A 16,422-nucleotide genomic window follows, 5' to 3' on the forward strand; every position below is an offset into this window, starting at 1 on the left:
ACTGTTACTGTATATATGCAATAACGTTTTATCAGTAATGGATAATTGTGTGTTCGACATCCGCGCTGTTAAATGTCATGCGATTATATCAGGACGTGAATTCTACTGTTTGAAAAAAAATAATAATGAGAGACATAAGGTAAATGTACCAATGCCGGGACACTTCTCTGGGAAAAAAAGACGGTTAAGCAACCCACTTTTGGGGCCCACGATTAGTAATCAAATTATTTGTAACCCTATAATAAACCCTGCGTAACTAAAAATCGTAATTAGCTATTCTTATAGCTGTTTCAAAGATTTTTAAGTTATATTAGTACATTTTTAAGTTATACTAATCAATTCTCTCAATTAGTTCTGTCGATATTCAGTTGAGCAAAGATAATTTTCACTTAAGGGGCACTAACCAAAATGTTAAGTTGCTGCGGGAAAACCGATCAAAATTTCTCCCCGAGTTGAGACCTATGTCTGGACACCTTTATCATCTTAGTTTATATAAATAAGTATAACGCGAATTAAAATAAACAAAGATAAAACTACAATACAAGAAAAATATTTTTATTAAAGGACTAAAATGATAAAAATGTCCAGACACAGGTACGTGTCCAGGCATTGGTACATTTACCTTAATATGCAAAAAAAAATAGAATCGAATCTAGAATGCATTTGGCGATCGTCGTCGGAACCTTCGCGATCAGCTGACTGCTCGACAGTGACCCCGGGGGTCAATCTACTTTCTACTTCTCACATTCTGCCGAGATCAGAGGTGATACTGGCGACGGGGGGGAGGGGGGGCTGTGCACGATGCCTTCGAGTGGAAGCGGACATACTTTCACGACGACGGACGGTATACGTATCGTTAAATTATCGAGATGCTGATGGGTGAAAACGGATGGAGGCGGTGCGCGTTGTTCACCTGCCCGCGAGGGAAAAATAAGAAGGAAGATTTATTAGTCGGAATGTCTTGGAGAGTCTCCACGGCTCGGAGGAATGTTTATGACAACCGGGGAGCCGCGTCGCGAAAAGTTCGCGACATGGAAAATTTATCTTTGTAATTTGCCGACGCTCGAGGTATCTAATAGTGCGATGAAAGTAAGCAATAAAAAAAACATATTCGATCGAAGCCATTCGAGATTTCCAAGAATTCCTGTCTTTAAATATTCAAAGTAATATAAAACTTTAGGGCGATTGAATTGCGATGAAAACCTGCAAGAAGGAGAGAATGAAAGAGAGACACTCGAACGGCCATCACTAATCGCATAACGTTGATGCAGATGTAATTTTCGGAGCGCTCGTCGTCGAAAAACGGTGGAATAAAATTCCACTCGAGCGGAGGTCAATCGTGACGAAACAAATCTCAAGTATAACAGAATACGAGTTACAGTTAGCGCTTCACCGAGTATAGACACAAATGTCTCGCGTCCGAATGTAATTTATATCGACACGTGCTTTGTTTGTTTATAATTCGTCCCGCCGCTATCTATGTGTAATAGCGTAATCGGTAAAACGAGCAGGTACGACGAGAACATGAAAGTTCCATATTAAGTTGGTCACGCGTCACGCGACTACACCGGTATGCAGTCAAGATCGCTTAATGATCGTTCGCGAGATCCTCGTGGCACTATGTGACACGGTTCGTCTACCGGCAGCGCGGCGTCTGTGTTCACTGATTCCGCATTACGAGTAAATGGACGGGATTAGAAAATAACCATCTGGCAGCGACGAGAAACATTACAAATTTTCATAGACAAACGCTCAAATTTCCGGCTTTGTCGCGATCTGCGAATGATGGTCGATTGGGGTGCGGAGCGTTTTGTTGATTTCTGCTCCGAGACATGTCATAAATAATTCTTTACGATTCTGAACAGGTTTACGCCCCGATAAGAACCTGTCTCCCGATTACGCCACAGACTATCACAGAATTGTCCAACAATGATTTGATTTATTTTCAGGGAGTGGCCAGTATTCCAGTGGAGCGTAAAGATCAACGAACTTGCCATGAATTAAGATCAATCCGAAAAATGGACGTCGCCAAGGGCACAACGGAGGACTTTGTGACGGTGGTCAGCGTCGGCAGTCAGCCGACGTCGGAAAATTTCGTCACCGTCCTGTCGATCGGCAATCGGAAGAAAGACGATGAACAATCGTCTGCGGCGGCGAGCAAGAGCGCGTCGAACGGTATGGAGGGGCATCTCGAGGAAGAAGTCGAGGTTTTCAGATTGCCCGGGGAACGTTTGGGCTTCGGACTCAAATTCGAAGGCGGTAACAAGACCGCCGAGAGAGTCAGAAGACTGTTCGTGCAGAGCTGCGCGGAGCAAAGTCCAGCCAGCAGAGCGAAATGTTCGTGGGGCACCTTAGGCGAGGGAGACGAGGTAATGACGATACTCCGAAATGCTAAGAATTCTGCATACCTCTGGCTAGCCACACTTATTTTTGAATCTTTAATTCGCCACACTCCGGTCCGTGAGACCGCTCGACTTTGTCGCATTGTCATTTTCATTCTAATTAATATTTTAAGCTTGTAATGTAGGAATTGGAAATATAGAGCCTGAAATAAGATGTTTGTGATAATATCATTTTTATTTTAATTAATATTTTAAGCTTATTGTGTGTAACGTAGGAATTGGAAATACAGAGTCTGAATGAGATGTTTGCGATAAAATATCAAGTGAAAAAAGTGATTTTAGTTTAAACTGAACTTATTATGAGCAAACGAGAAAATTACGTTGTTATAAGCTAGGGTTAAGATTTTCTTTAGATTTTAGATTTTCTCGAGAAAAAAATGCACGCGAGTGATAATTGCTTTCTTGATTTCGTTTCCCGTGCGTTAACACGAGTTTAATAACATTTCTGCTTTCGCTGACATGATATTTTGTGCTGTAATGCGCACGATAGTTTCAAGAAAGTAACATTCATGAACATGTATGATTTCATTCAGTCTTGACGGCACGTGAAATCTTTCGCGCGTCGTTACGAGTCGCTTTCAGTTACGGAACCGAACAGGTTTCTTTCTGTAATGGATAAAGATTACAATGGTCGAACGGTAGATTCCTATATTGATATTCAATGTCGGTGTAATGACTGACATATAATTATTTGCACGCATCGATCCGCGACGTTTGCATCTGTAATGTCGGCGTATAATGTCGGCAGTTGAATGAACGAGGGGGGAAAAAAGAGAGAAGCAGCAGAGATCTCTCTCGCATATATTTGAATTCAATACGACGACGTATATATTCAACATCACCGCTGAAGAAAAGTCAACTTTAAATTTATCAGAGTGTTTGCCAATAAAATGAAAATCGTGAGTTGCGAGACAGCGATATTGATGTGTACAGCGTAATATTTTTATGTCGTGGAACAGCTGCAAAATAAGACGGCGCAGACGCACTCTCTTTGGCTCCCACGGTGCACTTCGCCGTCTATGATTTTCAAGACCTACTTCCTCCCTAATGATCCCTCAAGAAAGGTTTCTTCTCACCTCCGCGTTGCTTGTTTACTCGACAATTCACGTTACATCTCTTGCAGGTACTTTCGATCGACGGTATACCAGTAACACACATGACCCGATTGGATTGCGTGAGAAGATTGAAGGAGTCGCAATTGGTCATCAGGCTGATGGTCAGGTGTCGCGGCGCTCTGAGACCGGAAGTGGTGAGCGCCGAGAGAAAGATCGAGAGAAGCAAAGTGCCTCCGGAATTGCCCGCGGCACCGCCGCCTGTACCGCCGAGGAAGCTGAGACAGCCCCGAGGACCCGCGGACGGCGAGGCGAATCCCAGTCCTATCAAGAAATTATGGGACAATTCGAAATTGCAGAACGGATTGCAGAATGGATCGCAAAATGGCGCGCAAAACGGCTCGATTTCCCAAGTCGGATTGCAGTGCGTGACCAAGATAAGCTCGTACGAGAATTGCGAGTCCTCGCCGAGAAGCGTCAACGGATCGAGTCAGGAAAGCCCGAAGGAATCGCCGAAGGACCGCTCGCCGGAGTTCGCCAAGTCCAAGCAGGTTGTAATCGTGATAGGGGAAAAAAAGTAGATTGAAAATATTTAAAAATTCCATTCCGAATTTTAAAAGCTCGGACTGAAACGAGACCTCTTTATGTTTGTAGGAACCGCCGGAAGCGATGGTTTATCTGGATGCGCGATCGCAATGCGGCTCTACGCATGGCAGCACGTCCGACGATACCGGTAGCTCAATGTCCACCGTGGTGGACAGATTCTCGACGTCCGATCGCGTGTCAACCATCTCGACGACGTCGACGGCGTCGACCGCCGGGTCCGAGCAGCCGAGCGACGCCTCGGGCATCGAGCGGGACCCGGACCGATCGTCCGATCGTGACGTGCTGCTGTCTCGGGCGATCTGCCCGCTCGAGCATCTCGAGCGGGACTTTACGAATCCGCCCGATTACCTGCTCCGCCGTCTCGCCAGTTCCGAGGCGGTGACGCACGTGGAGTCGCGGGGCGAAGTCGAGCGGATTACGGCGGTCGTTGCACCGAACACGGTGCTGATCGAGGAAACGATCACTCTACAGCCGCCGCTCAGCTTTCAGGACGCCCCGCTGAGTTACGGACACGAGGCCAGGCCGGATCTCTTCTACACCGCCGACCTGGCCGCCGACTCGACGACGCATTTCAGGCCAATTAAGGACGACGTGGAGCTCGTGGAACGCGTCAACGGCAACCACGAGGAATTCCGCGACGCGACTCTGTGCGTTTCCGGCACCGGGAGAAACAGCGGCGACAGCTCGTCCCCGCCGCCGTTGCCGGCTAGAAATCACGTTAATAGGATCTGCGTGAACCAGACGCAGACGAGCGAATCGGGAAACGAGGCGCGTCCTCCGCGAATCCCCGCAACGGTACCTGATGTCTCCGTCGAAAGGGAACTTTCGGAAGCTCCTCTGTTACCGCCAAAACCGTTGCCGCGAAAAGACGTTAAGGCCAGACGGAAGAGACCTCCGCCGCCTCCGCCGCCGATTATAATACCACGAAGAGAAATTAAACCTTCGACGCCGATCGACTCTAATCATGTAACGGAAAAAGAAAACGAGAATCTTTCGCAAGTTAAAAGCACCGAATGCGTTCGATCAGAAGTGTGCGATTTGTCACCGAATAAAAATAACATCCTTGACGAAAAGAGTCGAAGAATCGAAAGTACAGATGGAAGTCTCGGTAAAGAATCTGACACGAAGAACGTTTCTTTCGATAACGAGAAAGACAAAGCTGCAAGTTTGGAAGAAAACGCGCAAACGAACAAAGTCTTTGAGATTATCGAAATCAGAGTGGCCAAAGGTTTGCAGGCTGATCAAAAGGAGGAAGTTGGAAAAAATAAATCGAATAATGCAACAGAAACTATAAATAGCAAACAAATTAAAGTTAAAGATGAAGTAACTGATAGAAACGAACAAGATCAACCTGCGAATAATTCGAGCAAAGTTCCACCGGAGCATCAAAACTCGAACTTAGACTCAACCGATAAACAAATTGACGAATCAAACAATGAAAAGGAAAGACAGAAAAACTCGGAAAGTTGTTATCAAGAAGTAACTAGGACAAATCAGGATACTATTGAGGAAGTGTTTTCACCGAACGAGGAAAGTGCCTCACCGATTAATAACACTACGACGCAAGAAAGCGAGGACGACGAGACTTATCAGTCGCTTGACGTGATAAACGACGACATAAAGAATCCGGAAATGAATCAAATGATAGAGAACGAGGAAATTATGGAGGAAGAAGACACCACCGACGAAAGCGACGACGGCGACTATTACTGGCAAAGTAATCTCGCTACCATCGGCGAGGAGGAGGAAACTTCCTTGGAATACGTAAATGCGTAAGTTTACAATTGTACATTTCAACAGTAACAAGGATATTATTATTCAACAGGGGCTGCAGTCATTAAAAGAGATTTTGATAACGGAGGAATTTAGTGATTTACGCCCACTTTCACTACTTCGCATTTCAATTCTTACGTCTCGAAATGCAATTTATTGCGTATCGCTAATTTATTACGCAATTAAACAGCAATTATATAATATATTGTGTAAAATTAATTATAATGACTCTGCTTATTCCGAATAAGGTATGCAATTAGCCGCGAGATAAAACCGCTTGGGAATTGTGTCGAGGAACAGATTATACTATAGAACTCGAGTTGATGCAGTATGCGCGCCACGCAACAAATGAACTTTAAAAAGAAATTAATTCACTTTCTTTATGGATATGGGTTACCTGCCGTGCGCGCGGCACACGGAGAAAAGGTTAATTGACCGTTCTAAGAATAGAAAAGAGGGTTGTCGATTTTACTGAGAATCGAACAGTCGTTCGACTCGGCCGTCCCACGAGGTGAACGCCTCCATGCAAATGCTCGACATTTGCTTATTGCTTTGAAAAGCGATCTCTCCTTCTTTGCATGACGCTGCAATCGCCTCTCAAACCATTCGAACAGCGATTGCCGTTTATTAAATCTTTTAATAGGTTTTCGTTGAAACGCGTGTAACAAGTTATATAATTACTTAATTATTTAGGTATCTAAAATTTATTTTTACACTTTTTTTACATCACAATCAGTGATAAGACAAAAAGACGCAGCTATTTCTCTTTCAAGCAACCAGGAAAAAATATCTTCTCTGACCTGTTACAGCAACGCGGATATGAATAATTCCAGCGAGCTGACGGTGGAGCCGGAAGAATCGCCATCGCCTCCTGCGATCAAGAAAAATGCGTTCGTTAAAAACGGTAAGCCCGCTTAATACGCTAATTAAACTTTTAATTAAATCTCATAATACGATTTGAATCAATAAAGCCGCAATTTATCCAATTAACGGAAGAATGCGAGGCCGGCGCAGAACGATTAGAGATCCGTTCGCTAATAGCAAAAACCAACAAATCAGGCATTTGCGCCCATTAAGGCTAACTGCGTGAAAAAAATTTGCATCGTCGCCAACCGGAGCAACGTTGAGTCGCGAATTAATTGACTTTGCTTTCGATAGCGTCATCAATGTCTCCGCTTTTCCGGCGACCGATCCGTCGCGTCGGTCGGCGACAAATGTTCACCGATCGTTCGACTCGCCAAATATGCGGGAAACTATTCAACTATCGTGGAAAAAAAGAAGAAAAAAAACTCCGAAAAAAATGCTGCGAGTGCGCAACGTCGCGGAGGACACCCGGTGTACACGCCCACGCTACCGGTGGCACGTCACACCGCGTCGAGTTTTATAAAGGTTACGCATTAATCACCTTGCGTTACGCGCCCATGCATCAGCTCTCCGGTTTCGCGCGCGGGCGCGAAAGCATTCAAAACGGAGGCAGGTCGCGAATCGAGACAAAGGCGTGTTGCGCGGCGCGGCGCGCCTTCCTCGCGCCGGGAGAAATTCTTATTCACCGACGTGCATTCTGTGGTATTTTCGCGCGGATGACTAGATGTTTGCGTTTTCTCTTCGCAACCGCGTTATTATGCGCGAGATCTTAATCGGAACCTTTTTGATACCTGCTCGCTCTCTTTCTCTCTCTCTCTCTCTCTCTCTCTCTCTCTCTCTAGCTACGCTCGAGGAGAGATCGTTCATCGCGACGCTCCTATCTATATAGCTTCTATTCTCTATCTCTTAGATCTCTCTCTCTCTCTCTCTTTCTCTTCTCCTCTCTCTCTCTCTCTCTCCTCTCCTCTCTTCTCTCATCGGTTCTACGGTCTCTCTCTCTCTCTCTGCCTATGGAGGTTCATGCATGTTGGTTCATGTCCCTTATAATTTATTTCTATCGCAAACACCACGTCAGGAAAGCTCTCTACCATTTTCTGTAAACACGAAAGCACTTGTCTTCAATGAGATACCTATTTGCGTAATACATACTCTTCCAGAAAACTAATATTTAAAGAAAGATACGTTATCACATGCTCGTCTTCTCTGGCCGCGATCGAGAAAACAGTAATCTCGCCACAGAAATACCGGAAATCGAGCCGGTGATAATAATTCGCGAATGATCGAACACGCTCGATGAGGTATATTATCGAAAACGATTCAGCATTCGCGATATAATATTTCTTCACGTGTCCTTTTTTTTTCAATTTAATGAACACAGCCATCGGAAAAAGTCCGAAGGAAAAAGATAATTTATATAATAGAAGGGATTACAAGGTTGGACAATAAGAAATAATAAGCGTTCGTACAATAAAATTAATTTGCACAGTACTTTTTCAGAAATGCACCGATCACGCTAGACGCTGCATAATGTTAGAAGCGACGTGTAATTTTCTAATGACCGAAGTCCTTTTGCTTCCCGCGCGATTTCGACATCGCGCGCGTCTTTGCCGCGTCCATTTCCTTTTTCATTCTTTTTTTTTCCTCTCCTGCAACGCGAACGGCGCGATTCCTGAAGCGAATAGCACGATAAGGAGTGTATCGGCGGATCTTCACCCGAGAACTTTACCGTAGCTGGACGCGCTCTGCGCTCTGCGCAAAAGCGGGGAAATAAGGAAATTCCGTCGACGCGGTCTCTAATCGGCACGGTCAGCGCGGCGCGGCGTGTTAGTTCCTCCGCTTCGAATGTGGATTCCCGGCCGCCGGCCAGGTGGGTGTGAGAACAAAACCGTTAAGAATAATTCGAGAATCGCCTGGCAGCGAGCGGCATCGGCGTCGGCGGCGATGCTCGCGCGAATTGCTAACGAAACAATCGGAGCTGCCGTCCGCGCGAAGGTCCGTATTATAAACGTACGTCAAACTTTACGGTCAGGCGCCTTCGGATTGCCGGGTGCCGCGGCAACGTTTTAAACCGGTCATTTTTCCAACGAGCCGACGGACGTTCGTCCCCCCCCCCCGTGTTAAATATGAAGTCATAAAAATTCTCACGATATCCATTACACCCGCCGTTTATTCGCCGCGCGCGAATCCAAGTAGTGAAAATACATTGCGTCATTTTACGTCGACTTGGGAATCTTTTATCTCGCGCCGCTATAATATAGGTATGCTGGAAGGCTTTGCAGGCAATAACATTTTAAGCTGCATATTAGGAAACAAGTTTGCTAAAGCCGTAATTTTTGTGAAGCTGAATGAGATTAGCTTTATGCAGCTTTTGCGAATTTGGATCTCTCGGAATTTCTGCAACGCTAACAATTTGATAGCGGCGCTTTATTCAAGCGTCACAGCGTTTCGCGATGTGTGATCGCATCCGGGATAGAATAGGCAAACGAATAGAACGCGTCTATTGTTTAGCGCTGCAGTTCGACGATTGCCAAGTCTTCCGTTAATTATCATGTATAACTTATATTGTTTCGCGACATTTACGATCGATCCGGCGCCGCGGCGCCGCGGCCGCGAGCAGCGCACACTCGCCCGTTGGCGAGCTGGCGGATATGGTGGATGGCCGATCGGGGGTCCGCGGCAAAGCTTACTAGTCACAACAATATGGCGCGATCCCCGCGTCCCAAGACCCGCGGTCTTCAGCCACCGAAGCTCTCTTCCAGTGGCTGACCGCGCTCAAGGTCCCATTCCCCCTTAATCGCCTTCCTTTTCGAGATCTTTCACTTGGTTCACTTCCAATCGAAGAGACGGCGATCTCTGACGCATACTTGCGTACTGACGTGCGCCTGTATGTACGTGCGCGATCGCAGAAGACGGCATTCCAGCCGCGCCGCCGGCCGCCAGCGCGGGGCCTCCGTATAGTGCGTATAGTATAGTGACCCAAAGATAACAAATGTCACGCAGCCAACACCTATATACGAATTCAACTGGATTGGCATCGATAGCTCTTTCTCTAAGGCAACACTTTCAAGAGTCTTTTCAAAGCTGAAATCTGTCCTGATCTGTCTCGGCAGATCTCACGTGGGCAGTTTATGGTTGTTGCAAACGGTTTTCCATCAATATTCCCTTGGGACAGAGTATCGGGATATCTGTCCACTTGAATTTATTCAACCATTAGTAAATAGTCGGCACAAATGTTTAAGATAGATCGATTTTGTGATTTTACGTCGCTTCGAGTATTGAGAGATAAGTAATGAAAAATAGCGATCCTTAATGTAACATGCCACTGTGCGTTCCCCACGTTCCAGATCTTCATCGCAATCCCGGTCCGGGATGAAGCGACTCGGAAGATTCGTTTGCCTACGTCGCACAATTATGCGACTTAAAAATACCCAAACGAAAAGCGCATTCCATAATTTCAACCGAATCGCGCATTAACGACCGGCTCTTAAGGAGATCGACCTTTCCCAGGCAATCTGACGCCCGCTTTAATTTGCGATTGCAAAGGGCGATGATTAGTCTTGACCTCCCTGAGAGGAAGCTTTCGACGTCCGATCAATTAGTAGATATTGATACTGAATACTTTCTATTAAATGTTAATGCGCATAAATTCCAGGCAACATTTTATTCGGGCTAATCTCGGGGTCTCATAGAAAATTATTCGCTATTCAGAACTCGGTGGAACATTCGCGGATATGCGTGTTTAAAAAAAGACTACAATCGGATTATTAATACCGAATAACGGATCCGAATAAGATATTTGCATAAGATCTTGAAACGCAAGGCATTGCAATATCTCATTTTGCATTTTGCTAAAATTTGTATTTCCTTATTATATAAATTTTACGATATAAATTTACATGCGTATAAAAATTAATTCTCCTTGTTTCTTTGAAGAATTGGCGAGTAAAGAATGCGACACATTTCTCGAAACATTTCAGTTCGACTTGAAATCTGCATTCGCGTATAAGGGAAACCGGGTCACGTTTTGTCACGTTCGCGTGCCGAAAGAATCGCATTCGATCTGACTCGCAAAGTACGCTTAATGCATCCGATCGGAGCGGGCTGCATTCCATCGCGCCAGCTCGAACGGTGCACGCAGTAAAACCGCCTAAAGATGACTCGCCCGGTTTCAAGATCGACCGGTATCAACGAATTTCACAAAGTGCGCGGTCGTCGAACGAAAGATTACGATCGGCACACACTTGAAATGGAAACCGGTCAGGAATTACGTTACGCGCATTTACTAGAAGCAAATAGGCATTGCCGTTCTACATACGGGTCGCGCGCTTATGAATCGCGCACGAACGCGCTCGAGAAAATCGATGTCGAAGAGCCAGATATTGTTATTCGTTTAGCGAGATCGGCCGAGAGAAGGACGGACACTTGGTTGGTCTCGAGTCGGGTCGAGCCGCGCTTGAAAGGATCCACTATATGTGTCCACGTAGGCATATCGGATGCAAGATCCGAGATCCGCGAGACGACATTCCGTTGCGGCAACCCGGAAGCGCTTCGCTCCGTGCACCAACGTCAATATAATTAGTTACGATGCATCATACTTAAGATGCAGATCGATCTGCGAAGTTGACGAACGAGCGGATTACTTCCACGCCACGGGAGAAGCTTTAATCGCTCGCTCGGATAATATATATAAATAAACGTGAAATTACATCTTCTTCCCGCGGTATATCTCGAGTGTTGATGACCGTTTGTGTAACATCCAGTTTACACGCCGCTTTATGCAAGCCGGTGTGAACCGTTCCCATAGTATTTCTGCCGCACGGCTATGAATCGCAATCATCGCGACAACGATTCACCGCGAAATTGTCAGGCAACGTTACGAATGATGAAGAAGTTGACCTTTCTAGTTTTCTGTTTCTCTTATTACTCTGTACCAGTTTATTAGGTTGGGGCAGAAATAATTGTAGGTTTTAATCTTCAACTTCAAATGATAAATATCTCAGCTCAATGAATGGTCTATGTTAAGTATTTGTGCAACTTCTCTAGTGGTTTTCAGTGAATCCGCATTGATAACGGCTCTTAATTAATTATTAATTAATCAGACCTTTTACGACCCGCTTCATCTTCTATAAGCTTTCGTCTGCGCTACGGAATTTGTGGAACCAATGCTAAACTATACGTCCCTTAGTTGATATTACGTAGTTTCCGAAGCTTTATGATCCAATTTGAACTCATATGAGAAAATCGTATAAATTTGTCTCTTTTCCATCTTTAATTTTATAATTTACAATAACTTCATATACACGATAGGAAGGATAGCACTGGCATGAATGAATAGAGGAAAGTCGGAACTTTACAGTGGTATATACTATACGTAACGATTAAACACAATTAAACACAACTTTATATCGAAGTACAGTACCGAAATTAAAAATGATGAAAATTATTTTTGCAATTATTTTTGAAAATATCGCGATTATTCGAGCGTAGCTGCGACTCGACTTGTCGCTGACCCGACTGTAACCTGAGTTTTGCGAATCAAGTTGAGACGCTAAAACACATATCCAAGAAACGAGCGCAGAATTTAACCCATCAAGGTCCGACGTCGGCGCTTTAGAGCGCGGTGCAGCGCGGCTTTGCTGAGCAATCAGGACGAATTTTTATCCGATTGTAACTCGCGTCGTTTGAGCAAATGCCACCACGCGATAAAAGCAGGTTTTCTTTCATTCCTCTTAAATAAAACGATAAAGATCGCAGCGCGACCCGATCTTACCGCAACCAGCAGCGGAACGCACGGAGATATTCATAAAAAGTTTCATAATGGACAGTCTTTCAATGAACATTACGACCACTCACATAACGTGCTTTTTTGTTGCTAATCAAAAATGATTACTATAGATAAACTAGATCCTAGTCCGTGATGCGTTGCCGAAATAGCTCTTGTTCTTGTCATTGAACTGTATAGGTATCGATCGTATCGACGAACAACTTTAAGTCATCGCACGAGAAGGAGTAGACCTTGACGAGCGTAAATCTAATATTATTATTGTCACGTTCGTCATTGTCCGGGATGCCGGTCTACTTCGCACGTTAGGCATGCAAATATTTCCCCGAGTAGCGGTAACGCCGGTAACTCCTCACGTGTCACATGTGTTGACAAATAATGGGAAAATGCAATGTCTAGCGTTAAATGTCTAATACTGAATGGATTTGAAAGCCCTTTCGACATTCGACCATGAGACTCACACTCGTTTTATGGAAATTTTTGATTTCGCAAAGAGAGCGAGACTTCCGCTTTTCGCTTCGCAGAAACGCTTAATGAATTCCAGCTGATATTACGCGATATTACGTTGCGTCCAACGTATTAAAATATATAATCCAATACGTTGTTACGTAACATTATAACATTACGATGCGGTCAACGAATTTTTGGTATCTCTGCGCGCGTCGAACGGTACGCGCAATTTCCCCGTTAAATTATCAAGAATAATCTATAAACTTCTAAATCTGATAAAGTCACACTTCCGCGTCGGATCATACCTTTCGTTCATATCGCACGGTGAAACAAGAAATAACCGAGCGTGGCGATGAGCTTTCGTTAAAGTGCGCTTCAGCTAGCTCTTTCACGTTTTACGACAAACCAAAACGGACGATCTTCGACTCGGGGAAATTTGAACCTGCATAAAGGCCGGTTAACTTCTTTTTATCCGCTCGATTTCCATGCCTTATGGCGATCCTTGTACGGCGAAACGATCGACGCTCGAACGAGCAAAAGGTCTTTTGTGAGATATACGCTAAACCGCCTACGGATTTTGTACGACGTGTCACGGTAAAAAAAAATGACTTCTACTTTCCTTTTTCGGAAACGCTTCGTATTCTGCAGAGTAACGTTAAGGATTCGGAACGCAAGCAAAACGTAATAAGATAAAATGACTTTTTCCTAAACCGGAAAGGCAGCGCGGAAGTGTCGTACTCGGCTGGACAACGAAAATTCTCCGACGTAAAGGCGCAATCTGTCTTTGAGCAATTTGACTCGTATTGTGCGCGCGCGAGACTCCCCACGGATCACAAAACGATTTATCAACGTTTGATCTTCGATTTCGAAATGTAGCGCACAGTGAAAAGAGGCGGCCTTTTGTTCGGCAGAAATCGTACGTAGCGAGCATATTTCTAAATCGTTCCGACACGAATCTCACTCGTGTCAGGAATTCGATGGATAGATCGTCACTACGTCGTCACGCAATGTATCCAGTAATTATTCTCAATTATTGAATTATATATTCCAAAGTGGAATTATAATACTGCGCAAGAATAGAATTGAATTAATATTTGTAAATACAATGGCAATATTTTTATAACAATGTTTATGATCGCTATGTCGTCATGTAATGTATCCGGAAGTTACTCAATTATTAAATTATATATTCCAAAGTGGAAGTACACTGCGCGAGAATAGAACTGAATTGAATTAATATTTATAAACACCGTGGTAATATTTCTGTAACAATGTTTACGTTCCGATATTATTCTGTGTGTCATTCGAGGCACGTATAGATAAATATAGGATCATTAATGAATGGCCGCGAGAAATACGAAATATTTTCAACGAATCGTTACATACGACGAATCTCGTGTTCTGGCATATAACGGGCTAACGCGAAAGTGTCGCGACTTTTCTTCGAGATGAAATTTCGAAGAAGGTGACAGCGTCTGCGAGCAACGTATACGCGTCGCATGAACGGCCAGTGCACTACCCGGGGTCAGCCGCCGTGTTAATTAACGACGAAATGCCGGGCTTCTCGCAATCTTGGCGAATTTATCGGAACAATTTACACGCGTGCGCGCATTTATGGTGCGCTATCGAGTTATCTCGAAGGTAACCTATCGGGAGTAAAGGCACCTCTCCTCGAGAGACCGGTAAGGAAGCGTCGCCTCCCGCACGGTGGAAAGGGATGCCCGGCGCGACGTCTCGAGCTGAGGCAGAAGGCGTTTGCCAGTCTCCCGTCGACTCTCAAGTCAAAACGTTCCGAGAGGACTTTCACGTGTGCGTGCTCCGCCTCGCGTGTTAGGTATATGCTCGCCATAATTCGCCTATGCTCGAATCGGGTGCTCCTCTTCGCGAATTCCGAGACCGTTTGAGTGTGACTCCTTCCTCGATTCGGCATACCTCCTCTTACGATTTTTTCGCAAATTCTACGGTTACGATACGGAGTCTGTAAAGCTTCGAATGATTTTCCAAAGGACTTTCAGACCGCTGATGCCAAAATTACTATTTAACCAATATCTGAGCACGAATTGGAGCATAAACCAGTTTGGAATTTCAAGAGCGTAACGAAGAAAGCTCTGCTCGGCTTTCATTTATTACGAATTCGAAAAAATATATATTCTTCGTGTTCGGTGTAGCGTAGATATATTTTTTCATGGTTCACCTAAGAAGTAATCGTTTACAGTGTTCCGTTTTCGAGCGCGAACATGTGCTTCCGTAACGGAGTGCGAAACGTATAATCGGTCCGCGAAGCTTGAGGAGGACTATATATAGCACGAACCGTATATAGAGATTTTGACCACGCAGCGAAAGGAAAATATTTGTTTCTCGAAACGGTAAGATATATTTACGAACATTTGTCGATTCAATTTAATTGCGAACCCACTGTGTTAACACACTATCGCAAATTTACAATTAAGTCTTCTTTTTCCTCTATTCCGCGAACAATGCTCGATTGGTTACACGAAGGATGCGGAAAAGTATCGCTAAGCGTATCTCCTGTCGCGGTGTACACAAGAAAAGTGCTCTAATGCCGAAGGAAGGCCGATTTTACGGCGCTAATAGAACCAGGTTGATTCGCGAAGCGCCTCGACTCCGAACGTTCATTAGACCGTAGCGCAATGAGGTAACAATTGATCTTCGTGAATCGCTTTAAAAAAAAAAAACGAGGCACGATCTCAGTTAATGTCAGCGGTGAATTATACTGTCTTTAAATGGGCTAAACATGTCGTTTCCATGCAGATTTCAAAACCGAATTTTAAATTGCGATTCGCTGCAACCAGGTGCAAGCGGCAGTTTCCTACGTATTTCGCGATTAAATCGCAATCAATTCTTGGTTTAATCGCGCGGTAATAACGTAACCGCCGTTTAACGGTTCAGATAAAAACCGTCGTCGCACCGGATCTCCTCCGATTTGACAGATGAGTGCACATTGATCGAACATGCGCGGAATAAATAATTGTTCAAAAGATTTAAATTGTTTATAATCTTATATTAATAATCTTATATTTATAATATTATATTGTATCGGGCTTAATAACTATGTCAATGTATAACTTTGACGACACAGCATTAATTGCAGTAACAAATTTAAAAAAGAGCAACACATTCACAAACAAGTTTAACGAAATATAAAATATTAGACATTCTGGCAGTGTATCGTAGTTTCCTGCAGATAAAAAAAGATTCCCTCCCGGATCGGGCCGGATATTTCTTGGTTCAAAGAATCTAAAAAAATCTTGAAGGGTGAAGAAACTTTCTTTCCTCTAATACATTCGTCTCTATAATCGTTTAAACGTTTAAATATTACTATATATGATTGATAGAAATGAACGCTAGTTCTCATTGAAATCTTATATATAATTATCGCATTGGAATATTTTCACACGGTTGTATCTCCAGCTTAAGATGAAATAGAATGAAATTTATATCCGGCGTCGACCTCGAAGACTCACTTTCACTG

The 16,422-nt window shown here is 44.2% G+C and overlaps 1 protein-coding gene across 2 annotated transcripts in view; it reads left to right on the forward strand.

Moving 5' to 3' along the window:
* The window catches only part of Bbg (PDZ domain-containing protein big bang), a 45,110-nt gene that overhangs the window by 5,402 nt on the left and 23,286 nt on the right, over window positions 1–16,422 (forward strand). For both annotated transcript variants that reach the window (XM_077413619.1, XM_077413621.1), the window contains exons 2-5: window positions 1,950–2,369; window positions 3,526–4,005; window positions 4,109–5,832; window positions 6,643–6,737. In XM_077413619.1, the coding sequence (XP_077269745.1) occupies window positions 1,950–2,369; window positions 3,526–4,005; window positions 4,109–5,832; window positions 6,643–6,737 (2,719 nt within the window). The remainder of the gene's footprint in view (window positions 1–1,949; window positions 2,370–3,525; window positions 4,006–4,108; window positions 5,833–6,642; window positions 6,738–16,422) is intronic.

This window comes from Temnothorax americanus, unplaced genomic scaffold (assembly GCF_048541705.1).
Source record: "Temnothorax americanus isolate GAGA-0224 unplaced genomic scaffold, ASM4854170v1 Scaffold33, whole genome shotgun sequence".
NCBI lineage: Eukaryota > Metazoa > Arthropoda > Insecta > Hymenoptera > Formicidae > Temnothorax > Temnothorax americanus.